This window comes from Schistocerca serialis, chromosome 4 (genome assembly GCF_023864345.2).
Source record: "Schistocerca serialis cubense isolate TAMUIC-IGC-003099 chromosome 4, iqSchSeri2.2, whole genome shotgun sequence".
NCBI classification, from domain to species: Eukaryota; Metazoa; Arthropoda; class Insecta; order Orthoptera; family Acrididae; genus Schistocerca; species Schistocerca serialis.
In genome coordinates, this window is record NC_064641.1 from 452,946,087 (window position 1) to 452,967,058 (window position 20,972).

The following is a 20,972-nucleotide window of genomic DNA, read 5'->3' on the forward strand; positions in this document are numbered from 1 at the left end:
GGGATAAGAATATCTTGTAGAACAAAGTGGCATTTATATCAAAACGTTAGAAACAGTCAAAATCTAAATGCAGCAGTCCATTACAAACAGTATTGTAAGGTGCTTAAAAATGTTATTAGGAAGGCAAAAAGTATGTGGTATGCAGATAGAATAGCTAAGTCTCAGGATAAAATTAAAACCATATGGTCAGTCGTAAAGGAAGTTGCTGGTCTGCAGAGACAGGTTGAGGATATAGAATCAGTGCGTAGTGGGAATGTCCGTGTTACTGATAAGTCACATATATGTACAGTATTTAATAATCACTTTCGGAATATAGCAGGTGAACTAAATAGAAACCTAGTCCCAACAGGGAATCATATAGCGCTCTTAGAAAAAAGTGTTCCGAGACTGTTACCTGAAATGCTCCTCCATGATACTGACAAGAGGGAGATTGAGTTAATAATTAAATCACTAAAGACCAAGAACTCTCATGGATATGATGGGGTATCTAGCAGAATACTGAAGTATTGTTCTATGTATGTTAGCCCAGTTCTCAGCCATATCTGTAACTTTTCCTTTAGGAGTGGTCAGTTTCCTGACCGATTAAAGTACTCGGTAGTGAAGCCACTTTATAAAAAGGGAGACATTGATAATGTTGACAATTTTAGACCTATTTCTATGCCATCGGTGTTTGCTAAAGTTATCAAGAAGGTTGTATATACATGGTTACTGGAGCATTTAAATTCACATAATTTGCTGTCAAATGTTCAGTTTGGTTTTAGAAATGGTTTAACAACTGAAAATGCTATATTCTCTTTTCTCTGTGAGGTTTTGGATGGATTAAATAAAAGGTTGCAAACGCTAGGTGTTTTCTTTGATTTAACAAAGGCTTTTGACTGTGTTGGCCACAAAATATTACTGCAGAAGTTGGACCATTATGGAGTAAGGGGAGTAGCTTACAATTGGTTCGCCTCTTACTTTAAGAACAGAAAGCAGAGGGTAATTCTCCGCAATATTGAGAGTGGTAGTGATGTTCAGTCCCAATGGGGCACTGTTAAGTGGGGCGTTCCCCAAGGGTCGGTGCTGGGGCCACTGCTGTTTCTTATCTATATAAATTATATGCCTTCTAGTATTACAGGTGATTCAAAAATATTTCTGTTTGCTGATGACACCAGCTTGATGGTGAAGGATCTTGTGTGTAATATTGAAACAGTAACAAATAATGTAGTTCATGAAATAAGTTCGTGGCTTGTGGAAAATAATTTGATGCTAAATCACAGTAAGACTCAGTTTTCACAGTTTCTAACTCACAATTCAACAAGAACCGATATTTTGATCAGACAGAATAGGCATATTATAAGCGAGACGGAACAGTTCAAGTTCCTAGGCGTTCGGATAGATAGTAAGCTGTTGTGGAAAGCCCATGTCCAGGATCTTGTTCAGAAGCTAAATGCTGCTTTATTTACCTTTAGAACAGTATCTGAAATAAGTGACACTTCAACACGACAAGTAGTCTACTTAGCATATTTTCATACGCTTATGTCGTATGGTATTATTTTTTGGGGTAATTCTTCTGATTCAAAAAGGGTATTTTTGGCTCAAAAACGGGCTGTTCGAGCTATATGTGGTGTAAGTTCGAAAACCTCTTGTCGACCCCTATTCAAAAATCTGGGAATTCTGACATTGCCCTCACAGTATATATTTTCTTTAATGTCGTTTGTTGTTAGCAATATTAGCCTATTCCCAAGAGTTAGCAGCTTTCACTCAGTTAATACTAGGCAGAAATCAAATCTGCATGTAGAATGCACTTCCTTGACTCTTGTGCAGAAAGGAGTGCAGTATTCTGCTGCATCCATTTTCAATAAGCTACCACAAGAACTCAAAAATCTTAGCAGTAGCCCAAACTCTATTAAGTCTAAACTGAAGAGTTTCCTCATGGTTCACTCCTTCTATTCGGTCGAGGAGCTCCTGGAAGAGCTAAAAAATTAAGCAAATTCCAGTGTTACATTGTTGATTTTCTTCATTTAAACTTACGACTTGTCACCTGAATATGTTTTTTTATATTTCATTTTATCTGTTTCTAATATCGTGTTATATTTTCGTGTATTGACTCATTCCATGACCATGGAGACTTCTCCTTAATTTTGTCCCAAGGAACAATAAATAAATAAATAAAATAAAAATAAATAATAGTCAAGCAGTTGGAGTAATGGACTAAGATCACAAGTTTTAAATTATCTTTCGAGAAAACTGTTTGTGTTGATTTTAATCATTCCCGTTCTCTTTTTAATTTACTCATTTTAAAACTTGGGGGCTACCGTTCTCACTTTTAAGGAAAATGTGAAGTATCTCAGTCTCACCTTTGCTGAGAAGCTAATGAGGCTGCTACATGTTAAGGAATTAAAACTGAGATGTCTCAAGGCTTTTAAACATCCTAAAATGCATCTGACATAGGTCTGTTCCAACTTTATAAGGTCTTTATGTGACCCCAGCTTGGAAACAGGTGTCAAGTTTTTGGATCAGCAGACCCTTCATACCTCAAAATGCTGGATGCAGTTCACCACTAGGGTACTGGCCTGTCAACAGAGGCTTATCGCATGCCTCTGTTCAGATGCTGGTGAGCCTCTGCTGTCTATTTGACATCTTCTCCTACTGGCACACCAAGCATACAAGGCTTTGCCCATTGCAAAATTGCTAGTATCCATCTCCACTGCACAGCCAACACTTGAGCGGCTGTTCCATCATCGGCTACAGGCTATGAGGTTGTTTGGGCCCAATGTGAGAGTGAGCCCTAGGTGGGGTGCATTAAGATCCAGAGCCAGTGGCAGAGCATGGGACCTCCCAGGTACTAAAGAGGCCGAGCTTACTTCTCGAATTGATTGTACCCCAGACCATATTTTTAAAATTAAATGTAACGAGTTTCTACATCACCATCCAGATTTTATTATGTTTTACACAGATGAGTCCAAGCAGAGGAATTTTTATCAGCTGTTCTGTAATGTTCCCCGACATTGTCCTCGGGGCAGCGCTCCCAGAGCAATTTTCAGTATATTACATGGAATTATTTGCTATCTTGAGGGCACTGGAGTAGATGAGATGGCATCATGGCAAGAAATTCCTCTGTTCAGATTCTCACAGTGGTGTTGGCCAGATGCACCCAGCAGATTGGATGGTGGAAGAAGTGCAGGATGCTCTCCTTCTCTCGTGAAGGCAGGACAATAATGTTTCTGCTGATTTCCACGGCACTTACTCACTGATAGGGCTGCCAAGGAGGCTTGCTCACTTCCAACTCCTGCCCACTGTTTGGTCCCCCTGCAGGCTGTTACCTCATTTGTGACCAAGAAGACCATGTGTTAGTAGGAGACTCAGTGGCTGGAAGTGATGAATAATAAGCTACATTCCATAAAACCTTCAGAGAAACCATGGCTTACCTCCTTCCAACCACAATGAGCTGAAGAAGTAGCCCTTACATGGCTTAGAGTGGGACATTGCCCACTGACGCATGGTTTTCTCTTACATCACAAGGAACCACTAGTGTGTCACAGATGTGGGACACAGCTGTCAGTACAACAAATTTTAACTGAGTGTTTTTATGATAACCTGACGGCTGATCTGAATCTTCCACAAACCTGTTCTCTATGTTAACTGGTAATGAGGCGAGTGCAGTTCATGTTTTAAGATTTTGTCTAATGTACAGAATTCTTCCCAAAGTGTTGGGTGTGAGATTTTTATGCTTCACAGAATGGCTTGGTCACCCTTTATTTCTAAGTAGCCATCCAGCCACAGTCAACTGTCCTCTTTTTAACCGTGTCTGTGCTGGTATTTTATCCTTGATGTTATTCAGTTATTCTGCTGTGTTTCGTCTGACTTTTATTGAGAGATTTTCTGATGCTCACCTTATTGAGGTTGTATTTTCATTTCTTCTGTGTGAATGCAACTTGGTTTTCTGATTTATTATTATTTTTTAATAGAATTTCACCATATTAATTTGTGTATCATTCGTGTAAGAGTGCTGATGATGTTGTTTAGCATGCTCAGCTACAAATCTCGTTATCTTTTGGGAATGTGCTGTGGAAGAAATTTAAAGAAAATCTTAGTGGTCCTACATGTTTGGAAAAGTTGCAGAGTTGTACAGTCACACATGGTCCCATTAATGGGGCACGATTTGGAAGGTGGGTATGATACAATACATCACATGTATGTGATGTGCAGTGATACATGGGAGAATATTCTCTGCATTTTTTTAAAATTTAAACTGACTAGGAATCCACATTAAACTGTAGATTCCCCTGCAACTGTCTGGATAAGTCAGTCCAAAGGTCAGAGGAAGGCAACAGCATATCATCTCTAAATAGACCTAGTAGAGCACTATGGTGTTCAAACCAACCTTTGGGTTAATGACAGCTCTACCTATTTACATACAATAACATGTGAAATAGTAGTATTTCGGTGGTCTGGTTTAGAATACATTGTGCGGTTTTGTTACTGTTTGAATAGATAATCAGATATTTCCATGCCTGATCAATTTGTTATATCACTGACCATATTCTCATTCACCTGTGTACCTGCTGCAATAATTCCATGTTCCCTTAAAATAAAAATCCTGCTATATCTTGTGACATATTGACATACAGCAACTATCACTCTGAGTAGTTTTCAGCCTGATATTAATCGACTCAATCAACTTACAAATATAATCTCTTCTTTTGTAATACTATGAAAAATTTTCAAATTATCCCTTTCAGAACTGTGATGCTTGTAAAAGAACATAGTTCTTTTGAAATGATAAAGAATGCTGAGTGTGGATTACTACTCACTAAGTGGAAGTAGTACTGAACACTGTTTTCCGCTGCTCACAATGTCATGGAATTTATGATTACTAGTGAACAGTTTTCGTGAAAAAAAGTTTCAGTACAAGAAAAGTTGATCTTGCAATCACTATATTCTAAAATTAAGACTGGTAGTGCCAGCCTCAAAATATTAGTGAGAACTGTGAAATATAGCCAATACATCATTCATACTATTACTTACAATATGAATATAATAGAGGGAAACATTCCACGTGGGAAAAATATATCTAAAAACAAAGATGATGTGACTTACCAAATGAAAGCGCTGGCAGGTCGATAGACACACAAACAAACACAAATATACACACAAAATTCTAGCTTTCGCAACCAACAGCTGCTTCATCAGGAAAGAGGGAAGAAGAGGGAAAGACAAAAGGATGTGGGTTTTAAGGGAAAGGGTAAGGAGTCATTCCAATCCCGGGAGCGGAAAGACTTACCTTAGGGGGAAAAAAGGACGGGTATACACTCGCACACACACACATATCCATCCACACATATACAGACACAAGCAGACATATGTCTGTTTGTTTGTGTGTCTATCGACCTGCCAGTGCTTTTGTTTGGTAAGTCACATCATCTTTGTTTTTAGATATACTATTACTTACTATAGACAGAAGGAAGTTGATGTAACAGATCATCCCCCTGGTGTTGCAAGTTTGAGTTAATACTTTTTTTTACAACCACATCACTGTTAAAAGTACCAAATGTCCTCATTTCAATGCCCAAAACTGACTACCAGATATAAGTATACTTATGACAAGAAAATAATTCTGCTGTAGCATTAGCTATTTGATTCCTTACAGAATGGTATAACACAACTTCTTGTGAAGTGACAGATTCCTGTTCTCTTTCATTGTTGATGTTAGGCTTTGTTACTCAAAAGTAGGGGCAAGTTAAGAGGACATTTGTATGATGTGTTCTGCGAAAGGAGACAAATGATACCTCTGAGTGTCATCAGTGTATGACACCTCTCTGCCTCATGATACAGTCTCCAACTGTTCTCACCTGCTGCAACTGGAAACACATGAGGACACATTTTCTGTTTCTGACTCACTGCTGAAAAATGAATATACCCAGAAAACTACAGGTACAACTTGTTAATGTAATTCTCGTTTTTGCTTTGTGTCAACCATTATGAACAACACTGGCAATATAGCCTCAAAGTACCTGCACTAAATTGAAAAACAGTGCTAAATCTTGGACAACTTCTTAAAGATCACTCTACAGGGTCTGTTCTGAGCCAATGACTCCTTCTTCTGGCACAAGAGATGGAGTGGAAGGAAGAAGGGTGAAGCAAAAGGACTGGAGAGGTTTAGGAAAAGGGGTAGACGTTTCCAGAATCAGATTTTCACTCTGCAGCGGAGTGTGTACTGATATGAAACTTCCTGGCAGATTAAAACTGTGTGCCAGACCGAGACTTGTGTTTAACAAGGTGGGAGGGTGGTGGCACAAAATAGACATGTCAGAAAATGAAATATGTAGAAAACTAGAACAGGACTCAAGAAAGAGGAAGTTACTGAGAAGAAATGCTAAGACAGAAGAAATTAACATAAACTAAGGCCAGGTGGGTGGCGAGAATCAAGGACATATTGTAGCATTAGTTCCCACCTGTGGAGTTCTGAGAAAGTGGTGTGTGAGGGAAGAATCCACATGATGCATGTGGTGAAACAGGCACCGAGGTCATGACTGACATGTTGTAGAGCATGTTCTGCAATAGAATATTGTGTACACCCTCTGCCTATGCCCATTCATTGGTGGTAGTCATGCTGCTGTAAAATGGCGAACAGTGTTTACATAACAGCTGGTAAATGACATATGTTGTTTCACAAGTGGCTCTCCCTTTGATAGTACATATTTTGCCAGTTATAGGGCCGGTATAGGTGGTGGTAGCAGGCTGCATAGGGCAAGTCTTGTAGTGGGGACAGTCATAGGGGTAGGAGCCATAGGGTAGGGAGATGGGTCCAGAAGGTACATAGGGTTTGACAAGAATATCGTTTGGGGATTGGGAGAGTGACAAAAAGCTATTCTAGGAGTGGTAAGCAAAGTGTCAGGCAGAGTTGGTCTCACTTCAGGGCACGATTTTAGCAAGTCTTGACCTTGTCGAAGCAGTTGATCAAGACCAGGATAATAGTGGTGTGCTCTGAAGTTGTTTTTGGAGGAATCAGCAGTACCAGGATCGGATGTGATAGCTCAGGAAATGTATCTTTGAACTAGGCTGGTGGGGTACTGTGAAGACTGAAGAGAGAATGGTTGCCTTGAATGCCAAGACTGTGTGGGAGGGAACATTTGACGTGGAGAGGATGGCAGCTGTCAAATGTAAGTACTGTTGTTTGTTAGTAGATTTAATGTGGACAGAAGTGTGTAGCTGGCATTTGGTGAGGATGAGATCAACATCAAGGAAAGTGTCATGGGATTCGGAATAGTACCATGTGAAATTTAATTGGGGGAAGGTATTAGAGATTTCAGGAATTTTAACAGATCAGCCTCACCATAAGTCCATATGGCAAAGATGTCATCAATGTAACTAAAACAAACCAGGGTCTGAAGGCCTATGGATACCAGGAAAGCCCCCTCCAAGTGACCAGTGAAAAGACTGGCATAGGAAGGCTCCATTCTGGTTCCCATGGTCACACCCCTGATCTGTTTGTATGACTGCCCCTCAAAGGTGAAGTAGTTGCTGTCAGACCCTATGTTCCTTCTGCACCCATCTCCCTACTATATGGCTCCTATCCCTGTGACCTCCCCTGTTGCAAGATTTGCCCTATGCACCCTCCTACCGCTGCCTGTACCAGCCTTGTAACTGGCAAAACATGTACTATCAAAGGGAGAGCCACCTGCAAAATAACACAGCATATATCTGCTGTTTTGTAAACACTGTTTGGCCTTTTACATTGGCAAGACTAGCACCAAATAATCAGTTATGATGAATGGGCTTAAGCAGAGGGTGTATACTGCCAACATGCAATCTCCTATTGCAGAGCATGCTCTACAACATGACAACCATGAGTTTGGTGCTTGTTTCACCACATGTGCTATCTGGATTCTTACCCCATACACATGTTTTTCGGAACTCCACAGGTTGGAACTAGTGCTAGAACATGTCCTCAGTCTCGACACCAACCTTTCCTTTATTTACATTAATTTCTTCAGCATATCTTCATAGTAACTACTCTTTTCTTCACTTCATTTCAGTTTTCTCCATCTTTCATTATCTTACCACTCTATTTTTTGCTATCCCCCTCCCACCTTTGTTACATACAAACACTTAGCTTTTTATTTTTATTAATTCATGTGTGATGTTTTAGCAGTAATTTCTGTCCTACATATTAGCCAATCTTGCACCTTTAAGCTCTCAGGTTTTCAAATCTCATCCTGTGCAGTCCCCAACAACATGTCTTTCTTCTTATCCTATCCAAGTCTCCCCTGACCCAATGATCTGGGTGATTTTTCTGAACTCTACCCATTTTCCTAAAACTCTCCAGTCCTTTTCCTTCACCCCTTTTCCTTCCCCTTCCATTCTTCTGCCATTGGGTCTGAAAGCTTGCATAAGTAAAACTTTTTTTGCATTTGTTCTCCTGTAGATTTTTTTATCTATCCAATTACACTTTATTGCGACATATTGATTATTTTTGTTGTTATAGAGTAATGCTATTGGTTGTTATGTTATGTGGTAAAGTACTCCTATTAATGCTCGACCCACTTTCTAAAGTCAACATTATTTGAACTACAGTATGTCATTAGGCAAAAAATAAAGCATCTTCTTGTCTTAAAGCCCAATATGTATCATTCAGTTCTCATGTTAGGTAATGCAAGGACATACCACATTCAACATAAATTTACTTTGGACAGTACTGTGTTGTTCAAACCAGCTGTAAAATTGAGTATTGAGTTACTTTACTCTTGATGGAACTCATTCTCTATGATTGAAGTTTGTATGTTTTGTTACAAAAGTTCTCCTGGTATACAATGACATCTTGTCTGAAAAATACTCAATTGTCAGATCTATTGTGATGTGGACAACATCACAACATATCTCAACATGTGGAAAACACAGATATTTTTCTACAAGAGCTGTGGCCATTAACAAATTGGAATCATGAGTTAATATCTCATAGTGAAGTTTTACTGTTTCTCATATGGGATCAATAAAAATTTGCTCTGCGAAAAAGCATTTTGTAGAAGTTGTACATGTTTGTAGATGTGTTTGGTTGCTTGCAGTATATTTTTTGATAAATATATCTAATATTTTGACTAATTCAGAGATCAAGGAGCTTGAAGAATCTGATTTCAGAGTAATGGTTTGAAAGAACACAGTATGATGATTTAACACATTTTACAGCAAAATGTTACTATGTTTTTAATCAGATTTTTTGTGCAGCCACTCCATTCTCTGTCCTGTCAGATTAAGTTACAGGATAGCATTCGTTTTTGTATTATATAAAAACCAGCTTTACATCCTTTTACACAGAGCTATAAGTTGTTGTTGTTGTGGTCTTCAGTCCTGAGACTGGTTTCATGCAGCTCTCCATGCTACACTATCCTGTGCAAGCGTCTTCATCTCCCAGTACTTACTGCAACCTACATCCTTCTCAATCTGCTTAGTGTATTCATCTCTTGGTCTCCCTCTACTATTTTTACCCACCACGCTGCCCTCCAATGCTAAATTTGTGATCCTTTGATGCCTCAGAACATGTCCTACCAACCGATCCCTTCTTCTTGTCAAGTTGTGCCACAAACTCCTCTTCTCCCCAATTCTGTTCAATACCTCCTCATTAGTTACATGATCTACCCATCTAATCTTCAGCATTCTTCTGTAGCACCACATTTCAAAAGCTTCTATTCTCTTCTTGTCCAAACTATTTATCGTCCACGTTTCACTTCATACATGGCTACACACCATACAAATACTTTCAGAAACAACTTCCTGACACTTAAATCTATACTCGATGTTAACAAATTTCTCTTCTTCAGAAACACTTTCCTTGTCATTGCCAGTCTACATTTTATATCCTCTCTACTTCGACCATCATCAGTTATTTTGCTCCCCAAATAGCAAAACTCCCTTACTACTTTAAGTGTCTCATTTCCTAATCTAATTCCCTCAGCATCACCCGACTTTGTACAGATTACATTCCATTATCCTCATTTTGCTTTTGTTGATGTTCATCTTATATCCTCCTTTAAAGGCACTGTCCATTCCGTTCAACTGCTCTTCCAGGTCCTTTGCTGTCTCTGACAGAATTACAATGTCATCGGTGAACCTCAAAGTTTTTATTTCTTCTCCATGGATTTTAATACCTACTCCGAATTTTTCTTTTGTTTCCTTTACTGCTTGCTCAATATACAGATTGAATAACATTGGGGAGAGGCTACAACCCTGTCTCACTCCTTTCCCAACCACTGCTTCTCTTTCATGGCCCTCCATTCTCATAACTGCCATCTGGTTTCTGTACAAATTGTAAATAGCCTTTTGCTCCCTGTATTTTACCCCAGCCACCCTTAGAATTTGAAAGAGGGTATTCCAGTCAACATTGTCAAAAGCTTTCTCTAAGTCTACAAATGCTAGAAACGTAGGTTTGCCTTTTCTTAATCATTCTTCTAAGCTAAGTCGTAAGGTCAGTATTGCCTCACGTGTTCCAAATTTCTACGGAATCCAAACTGGTCTTCCCCGAGGTTGGCTTCTACCAGTTTTTCCATTTGTCTGTAAAGAATTTGCGTTAGTATTTTGCAGCTGTGCCTTATTAAACTGATAGTTCGGTAATTTTCACATCTGTCAACACCTGCTTTCTTTGGGATTGGAATTATTATACTCTTCTTGAACTATAAGTATGCTTCTGAAATTTATTGAGAATGCAGAACAAACGTATCATGTAACTTACATAGTTACTGATGTCTTTCATTTACTAGCTCTTAACCTATTAATATACAATCACTGGAAAATGTTCAGTCTCATTGCATTATATCATATACCGTTGGTCTGTGTGACTGATATATTGATTTCGGCAAATTTTCAGCTTCATAAATAAATTGTGAGCACAGTTTTTGGTAATGGGCTGAAGTTGTGTATTATCCTTGATTTTGTTTTCTGTTGTGGTCTTCAGTCCTGAGACTGGTTTGATGCAGCTCTCCATGCTACTCTATCCTGTGCAAGCTTTTTCATCTCCCAGTACCTACTGCAACCTACATCCTTCTGAATCTGCTTAGTGTATTCATCTCTTGGTCTCCCTCTACGATTTTTACCCTCCACGCTGCCCTCCAATACTAAATTGGTGATCCCTTGAAGCCTCAGAACATGTCCTACCAACCGATCCCTTCTTCTGGTCAAGTTGTGCCACAAACTCCTCTTCTCCCCAATCCTATTCAATACTTCCTCATTAGTTATGTGATCTACCCATCTAATCTTCAGCATATTATCCTTGATATAGGGGAATAAATCTATAAGTTAATAAAATCTCATAAATCTGTTTAAGTGAAAATATATTAAATAATAGGAATTATTTTTTATGGTTAGTGAAGATGAATTTCTTGGATGGAGGACGACCAATGATGAATGTTAGCTGTAATTATAGCACCTATAGTACTGTATGTCAGCAACTCCACAAAGATTACTAAAGAAGTGAATATTTGAGAACAGGTTCAGAATGACTAGATTGACAATATAACTAATGACCAACTTTGTTTCAGATGTAGAAAATTTTTGTTGTGAAATAGTGTAGCTGTTTAACTAATTATGTCTTATATTGTCGACAGAAATATGGTAGTGTTTAATGGTGGATATACCTGGAGAGTTTTGCAGGCATGACAAAAGCACATACTTCACAATCAGTCCGACGCAATGTTTCCCTATGGTTGATAAATGACTGATATGATGTGTGTCTCTTATTTGTTTAATGCATTATTCTACGCATCTGAAAAAGTATTGGGGAATAGCAAAAACACATCAGTTATTTTAGAAATAGTTTTTTATTGGTCTTGTTTAAATATATGTATATATATTTATATTACAAAGTATTAACAAATTTTAAATGACATAACTCACTATAAAATTGCAGAAATTCAAAGAAAGACATGAAACAGAACATTTGAGGTATGTTTGTATTTTACAGTAGTGCTGTTCTGTAAAGTGTACATTCTGAGGTTTTGGAGGCTGATTCTGTATTTCTGTTATATCTGTAGGGAAATATCTTTTAAACATATTCTGTCTTGCTAAGTTGCTGTCTACAAACACTCACACATGTTAATAATTACAAAGTCACACATTTTAACAGTATTTTATATACATTGTATAACAATTATTCATATATAGGTTTAATTTATTTGTCTATCACATGTCATTCATCCCCTTATTGTACAGAATGACACTGCATAATTTGCTGCTGAATGTGTTATAAGGAAAACAAGTTGTACTTCAGAAAGGATAATTACATTAATGTGCTATGGAATTTCTATATGTGTAATCCACTTTCTAGCGTGTGCATCCGTCTGAAGCACATCTCAATACTGATATAAAATAACTGTGCTGTGAAATAAGGCCTGTAAGGAGAGCAAAATAAAATTATAAAATTGTATACAAATCGTTGTCTCTCATCAGAGACTATTGGTATGTGTGTTAATGTCTTCTTAGTTGATGACAGTCAGATAAAATCATATACAAATAATTTGTGCTCTCTACTCTCTTTGTGTCCTCAAGTGAAAATTCTGTTACAATTATATGTTTGCAATGCTGAGATATATACATAAATTTACCAGTATTACCTACAGCCATAATATTAATACAACATTCCGGGAATCACATAAACAAAAAGTAAATATGTAATGACTAAATTGGCTATGATTATGGAAATCTGTGCCCAAATACTTTTAAGTACCAAAATCAAATGTTTGCTATGTGTACTTTACAAGTTATATTACTGAAATTCATTTGGAAGACATTACATTCACAATTACTTACAGCAGTTTCAAGTAAAATAGACAGTCTTTTTTCACTGACTTGTATTTAACTTAAATCATTGTTTTATCACATTTGATTATCTAACATTTAAAACACACATTACACCACATTAAATAGTGTCCAGCATAACTATAAATATCTAACAATTTTATGTTACTTTTAAACAAAATACAATATCTTTTTTGGATTACAGAAATCAATTCATTTATCTGTACTATAAGAATAACATTTTATTTATGGTGATTCTATTTTTCTGGTCCATCGAGGTCTTCGGCTTGAAGAACCTTGCTAAAGTATACAAAACTCACGAACTATAAAAACAATACCACTAATTAAATTGTCATGTATTGATGAACAGCACCATTTTTAACCGCATAAATCTATTTTCCACACATTTACAGTATCCCATTATTTTCAAAACTGTACAATACATTTCATGGACTGAATTAAAACAGGATAAAATATAAACATCACTAATTACAATATTCCACTTTCTTTTTCTAGGAACAACAGACTGTTTTTATTATAATATTTATGCAGTAGAATAGTTACAAATAAACAATGTCACACACTCATTCTTACATAATTCATCAGTACATCAGTTTATATATACAAATCAACCATCACTGACTAAGCGTTCTACCAATATACAAATTAACCTTTGTTATTTAAAGAAGCGTATATAACTGCCTTCCCCTCATTTTTTGGGCTCATCTTTGTTGAAATATTGGTTAATTCAAAAAGATTTCTGAGCTTGAGTTTAAAATTGACAGAAATTTACTGTTCTAAAATCATAATCTGCACTTTATTAAAGGAACTGAATTGACTTGTGACTTCCCTCATTATGTCTATAAGATGCTACAGCACCTTACCAACAATTAGGATTATCTTTTATTTATGTTTGCCTCATAGTACTCTATTCCATTTTTGTAACAGTATTTTACACTGCTTCTGTTCTATGTGTTTAATTGTGACAGAAAAACAGGAAATTTCAGCTGCTAGAGTTCAATATGTAATGAAACACAGGCTGACACCCACTTCCCCATTCATGCTGGTAGTACCATGAATACTCCTATATTTACACAGAACACATAATTTGAAGTTTGAAATAAGCAATTTCATTTTGTCTATGAAGCACTTATTATTTCCATCAGCATTCTCAAGTTCAAAAGACTGCTGTCAGAAAGACAGACATATAGGTTCACTACAATTTAAAGCTGTCAAAATCACTTTCTTGCATTACTGTTTCCTTGAATAATAATTGCACATATTTGGCAATGAAGGCCATTGTACATATTTGGAAATGAAGACTGTTGTACATACATGGAAATGAAGACTGTTGTATATATATGGCAATGACGGCTATAATTTAGCACTAGCTGGGAATACGAGGCTAATCTTTTACAATACCTCATGCCAGTGTCTTATTAAATGATGCAAGAGTAAGAAGCACAAAATTACCTGTGCTTCTAATTTCAGTACAGTTAAATAAATAGAAACTACATTTTCTGTGAGAGCTCTCTTTAAAAACACCTTACATGTCCAGTGAAATTGCTTATTTCAGGAAGAAAAGACTGAATGCCAATCACAAATTTTCAAATAGCCCCCAAGTCATCTTTCTTCCAGAGGTAATGTATTCCAGTGCTGGCGGTTCTTTGTTTTCAATTCATATTGAAATAAATCACAGGCAATGTAACATATCACATGGTATTATAACGTTCTGTGTTTCCATGCAGCCGTGTTGTCACTTCATGCACTACAAAGAAAAATAAAATGGCTGTTACTACTAATAAAACTGATGTTCTTCAGATAACACACAAATTCATGTGAAATTTTGATCTGTTCCTTTACATTTCTGCCCATGAACTAATGACATGCTAACCACATACATCATGGCCAAATACAAAATAATGCTGCTGTTTCTTTCTTTTCTTTTAACATATAAGTAACACTTATTTACTCAGTGTCCGTAGAGTCTTCTGAAGCTTGAAGGGAATGTTGACCTGACTGCACCTGACCATGTTGCATTGTGTTAGCTTTTAATCAGAAATGGATGTCCCATACATCTGTAGGCGTCCCGGCCTTGCCAGCTTCGTGCATCTTGTCGGCCGACGGTGACGATGAAGATGCTGCGGCATGGTCAGCACTAGGCCTGTTGGAAGTGGCAGGGTTCGAGCCGCTCGTAGTCACACCGCAGGCCCCGGCAGCGTCACTTACGGGAGCGACTGCGCTGAGCATCCCTTCTATTTGGTCCAAGCATACTTGCAAGTAATCCTGGGAATGGAAAATACAACTGTCAGGGATTCAGTTTATTTTACAGACTACTTTGCGATACAGAGGTCATTTATATATAACACGTGATCTCCAGTTACTCATTATTACTCGTACCTGTCACGTTACAATTGTATAAAAAATTTCTGGTGAAGGAACACCTACCCTTTCAGTTGAGGTGATAGCCTGAAGACTGTCCAGAAGTTGACTTAGTGAGAATCCACTTTTCGTAGTCCATCCTAAACCGTTCAGTGCTGCTGCTATACTTGATGCAGCTATCATACTTGGCAAGTAACGGCAAAACTTGTAATCTGCAACAGATAAAAAGCATTGCAAAATAAGTCAAACTGTAACAGAGGACTTTGAACAAAGACCAAGCAGTTATAAGTGACAATCCTGTCAAGTTGTTGTGTTGAAAATAATTTAACAATAATAGCACAAATTGTGCAGTCACTCAAAAAGACAATGACAGACTTACAAATGTATAGCATTCGTCTATGATAATACATAAAATTTTAAATCGTGCTCATGCAGCATTATTCTGTAATATTATGTCAAGAAATATCTTGTTGGAAGGGTTGATAAAATGACTGTACAATAAAAGAAATATTTGCTTCAGATGTGTAAGATTCGTCATGTAACTTATTTTGATTTCAATCATTTAGACCGATTAGTCTTATCAAACCTTAATGATATTAAAAAATTGGGTAATGGTTAGGTTCTTTTCGAAGAGTGAGATTCAATAAATTGGTCATTTACAAGCAGTAAAGTGCTTCCATAATCTTACGTATGGTATTCATATTGCTCAGCCTATAGAAACAGAATGTCTAAAAGTATTTAATTGTATCGATCTTCACTTCATAGCTACTTTCGTAAGAAATGCGATGTATGTCATGGATTCCAAATTTGGTCGCTACTCTTGTGTGAATATGGATAGTGAATTATTTAGTCTGCTGTTTCAAACAGACAAAGATCTTTCTCGCTCTGCAGTGGGCAAACACGTAGCAAGCCGCGACATTACAGGCTGCAGTGTACGTGCGCGATGTCACCCGCCAACCCAAACCAGGCCTCCCGCGCCTTAGACTCGAAATCATAACATTACCAGCAGCGTTTGTCCTTGGGCTGAAGTGTCTGGGTACCCTTTGTCGGCAAACACTTCATTGGTTGCAGCGCGGTTGTCTCTCTGTAGGAACCCTCCTCCTCTGACACTTAGTATGCGTTTTTCCAGCCGCTCGACATTTTGCGGGCACAAGAAAAATCACGCAAAACCGCAAATCTGGACAATTTTGATATTCACGGACCGCAAGTTCCTTCAAACCGATATATTATTTTCTAAACGCTGTTGTACAAAAATACGAGTCAGAAAACTCATTCAAAAGGACTCTCTCGGTCAAATGCAGGCGTCGATGCTAGTTACATCAAGTAAATCTTTAATGCAACGGATTTTGAAAATATTGCGGTCGTACATGAACCGGAGAACGATTGCATTTGCATATTATTGTTTCTCAAAGCGTTGCTGCTCAAATAAAATCATTTGTATAACATGCCACTGTGTCGCTTTATTCATATCAATTCGAATACAAACGCTAAAGCTTGAAGCAGTATACCCGTATAACTGTTAAGTTAATTGTCAAATTGTGTCCTTGTGACACTTCTGCAACTACTGAGTTATAAAGGGGAGACTTAAAGGGGGAACCATTCTGTTCCGAATTACCTTCAGGAACTATAAACAGAGGCAAAAAACTTAAGTCTACTTTTCGGCTCGTACTTTTATATATTTCTCCATTTTCAACTACGAGGAACCCCACACATAAATCTGAGTGGGATTGCAATGTCTCGGTAAACAAAATAGTTAGAAACATATTGCCGAAGTATACGCCGCTTTGCATACTATTGTTTGCATTGTGTTTTGCCGCTTTTAACTCTTTTTGATCTTTTATAACAGCTAAGGTGGCTCATATGCTTATGGCAAAGGAGAAGGAATAACTAGTAATAGTTGACTGTAAAGCATTTGGAGTGTCATGTAGTACCGTATGCAAAAGCGCTGTTTCACACTAGGTCAGTCATCTGGTTAGTATAGTAAAACGTACAGTAAAATGAAAAACTGACAGATCGAGTACCACCCACCGGTCCAACCCCGCTAACGGCGAGGAAGTGAACAGTGTCTGTCACCAGTTCGAGTTCAACCGCTATTATACTGTTCCTTGTGACTCGGCAACTTGACTCGCTAGAGAGGTCAGTAAAATTTGTTCTTGCTTTCGTTGAGCAGTAGTGCTAGTATAATATGAAGTATCCCCTATACAGTGCCGTAGATTATGACCATTCAGCTGAAGTACTGCAAGGCAGACGGAATGACCAGCTGGAAAAACAGATGAGAAGGAGGTCAAACAGTATTTTGAATAATAGGTGTCTTGCCTGGTCTAAATAGACCCGCCAGGGTCAGAATCTGACTGTATGGAGGTATAGACTTAGATTTTCACACCACCGGCACTCAATCTATAACAGACAATTGAATCAACTTTCGGGAAATGTCCATGTGGAAAAGTTTTCGGTCTTTAGTTCTCCAGGGAACACATCGTAGCTACCTTTCGAATCTCTTTAATAATTCCGGGTAACCTTTTTTATCTTTGATCTCTTTTCCCATCTCTTTCAAGATAAGCGTCGCTGCAAGATTTGTTGTTTCACTGTCTTTCGCTTTACGTACAATACTGCAGTGCACCCTTTACAAAAGAAAATTGTTAACCACCGGCTGAATCGTGTCCGAATACGAATGCGTAATAACCTAGTTGCTACTCTCTCGTTTACCAAATATCATTCGCCGCTGAACTAAGCTAGTGGCTCGGTGTGAAAAATCCCTCCGCTAATTTTGATACACAGAAAGTATCGTACTTTTCGAAGGAAGAATATCCTCTTATTCTTCCAATTTGAATTAAAGAACCAATCTCGATAAAGATTTCCTGGCATGATTTTCACAAGTTTCGACATACGGAACAGAATGGCGTGAGCAGACTGGCAGATACGAGTTCAAAGCGTGCGAGCTGGTCACACAGATACGCCAGCTACACGACGCCTGCGTATCGTTTGTTTCGTGACAGAAGGCGGCGCGAACGCAGCGAACACGGTCCCTCGCTTCGAGCGACAACGCGGGATGGGCTGGCGACCCGAGTTTATACGAGTCACCCCGTGGCCCGCTACTTAATAGGAACGCCGGCCGCGGCGCGGCGCTGGTGGCGGCCGGGGGCAGGGGAGGGGAGCCCAGCCGGATGCAGGTGGGCGGAGCGGGCGGCGGGCGTGGCGACTGAGCCGGCGGCGGCGGCGGCGGCGTCACAGTCGAGCGGCGCCGCGACACGACGCGGGTTCCCACGGCCCCGCGAGCGGCCCAAGGCCGCGCCGAGCACCGCGGCCCGTCCTCACCTTGCCGCGCGCCCGCCATATCTGTCTGCCGCAGGCAAATCCCCGCTACCCGCAAATCACAGCACTGTGTGTGCAATTAGTACCACCTTTCCCACTGCCATCACGGATTTCACGCTAGTAAAAACAAGTTTCTGAGGGATAGGCAGATATGGAAAAGGATGGGGAGAGCCATCGGATGTGGCTCTATTAAAAGTAACTGTCCCAACATGTTTCCGGCTCAAACGGAATTTTTCTCTTCAAATTTAGTATCTTACGCTCTCTTCAAACAGTCGGGAGTAGGATGAAGAGCTTCTCTGAGCACCGTGGCCATTTCCGCAGCCTCGGCGCCACAGCTTGTCTGTAGTGGCCCATCTGGCATCATTGGTTTTAAGTCAAGGCAAGGAAGGCGGGCTGGGTCCCACAGCAGTGTGAAGTAAGGGAAGGTACCTGGAGTGGGTGCTGAGAGTACTTTCGTCTACAATATATGTTGTCACTAGGAAACGGCCGCTAATGAGATTTTTGGCCACTAAATGCACTGTCACACGTTACTTTCTATTTGACACATTGAATAAGTTAAACAGGGTAACTTTTCAAAATTCAGCCAGAGGTGGCCGACTGAGGCAGGAGAAGTACAGTTCAAAAGGTATGGGAAGGAGTAAACAAAGAGGAAAACAAAATTTGACGTCCTGTCTTCTCTTGAGGTTTAAGATGTGTTGGAGGGTCGTTCTGGAACCACTAAATCCCCCCCCCCCCCCCCTTCCCTGTTACAGTCGCGAATAACGCTTGAGAAGAATAATTGTCCGTAAACATCCACACGAGATCTACTTTTTCTGATTTTCTCGTGATCATTTCGCGGGGCGTATGTGGGAAGAACTAGTATGTTGTCCGACGCTTCCTGGAAACAGTAAACGTAACCGTGACTCAGAACGCCTCCCTTGTAGCGTCTGCCACTCGAGTCTGTTGATCACCTCCCTAATGTTTTAGCACCGTCTGAATGATCTCGTGACGAAGCAAGCCGCTCTTCGTTGAATATTCTCTCTCTCTTTTCTATGAATTCGATCTGACAAGGGACCCAGTCAGAATCGGTCGGACCAGTATTTTGTACCTATGGTGTATTCAAGGATAGAACACGGTCGATTTAGAGAAACCACGAAAAATCGGAATTAGGACGGCATGAGGAAGAGTTGAACCTCATTCATCCAGAATACACAGAATGTCTCAGTTCCGTTAGGATGTCTAGCCTGAAATTCCCAACTGCGGTGCTATCTTGTGTCGAGCTGCGGTATTACGAGCCTTGAAGTTTCAACAACAGCTGTGTAGGTCAACGCATTAGTTATCATCGAGGCAGCAGGCGTCCTGGTTTCGAACGTGTCTGACACTCGTCGGAAAATGGAGGTGGAGCAATGAGGTAACATCAAGTTTCGTACTAAAGCCAGTGAATTCGTCGAATTCGACCCGAATACACAGAGGCAGGGTCCAGATCACTCCTCCACGACAACGATGTAGGCAACCAACAAAGTAAAGAACGTGCGCGAGTGTCTGGACAACAAACGGATGGCAGACTTGGATCACCTGCCGTATTCGAAGGATGTGGCCCCAGCCGACGTCTGGCTGTTCCCCAAATTGAAATTAGCAATGAAAGGACTCCGTTAAGGTGCATTCAAGGACATTCAGGGAACCTGTGCCGCAGCACTAAATGCAATTAAAAAAAAGGACTAAAGTGACTGTTTCAAAAACATTTTTAAAACTATTTCAGCTGTGTATTGATTCGGAGAGAGACTATTCTGAATAAAGACAATGACTTTATGCACATAACTCACGAATTTTATTTTTCATACACACGGAACTGGGACACGCTGTGTAAGACGAAAGAAAGGTTATCGTGCTTGACACTTCCTGTTTAGGAGACACAACAAGTTTGATCCTTAGTGCGCTTTTATGTCCAACAATTCTTTTATAAAATAGAAAAGTTACGATACAACGCGAAAGTCGAATTGGAATCGAAGTGATTACAGACCGAGCACTGGGCATTTGGGGAAAAAAAGTGTCAAGTGAGTCAGTCGAGCTCTTTGTTGAAGGCATCGGGCCGCGAACATTTCGAACCCAGGCCCTACAGCGCTCTGGAGGTAAGTACGTGTAATGGAAGCGACGACAGTGAAGTCGCACATCGCCAGCACGGCCAGTAGCGCTGTTCGTGGCGCGCAATTTTGGCGAATCCGCCAAGGCCAGCGGGTGACGCAGCGCCCGAGGTCGGCGAACTGAATGGAGCCCTCGCCTCTCTTTCGCCCATTCCTCCTCTATACACGCATATATACACAGATACACACACAGACACACACACACATTTATCTCCCTCCTCGCCAAAGTGCCTGTATCACCTACCGAGGGAATGCAATGACCTTTGCCGAGACCTTGAAGAGCCTGGCCGTCTGCTTTTTTAAAGATCCGGTTTGCTGTGCATGGTAGGCAGACAACTCACATACAGAAGCAGATAAACCGGCTAGTAGCAAAATTCTGTCCAGATCTGC

At 39.6% G+C, this 20,972-nt stretch overlaps 1 protein-coding gene across 1 annotated transcript in view; it reads right to left on the reverse strand.

Annotated features, from left to right (window-relative positions):
• Positions 1-11,773: 11,773 nt before the first annotated feature.
• LOC126475097 (G1/S-specific cyclin-D2-like) overlaps positions 11,774-20,972 on the reverse strand; it is a 58,824-nt gene continuing 49,625 nt past the window's right edge. Inside the window, exons 4-5 of the mRNA XM_050102675.1 lie at positions 15,217-15,362; positions 11,774-15,054 (exon numbers count right to left, since the gene is read on the reverse strand). Of these exons, the coding sequence (XP_049958632.1) occupies positions 14,824-15,054; positions 15,217-15,362 (377 nt within the window). The 3' untranslated portion in view covers positions 11,774-14,823. The remainder of the gene's footprint in view (positions 15,055-15,216; positions 15,363-20,972) is intronic.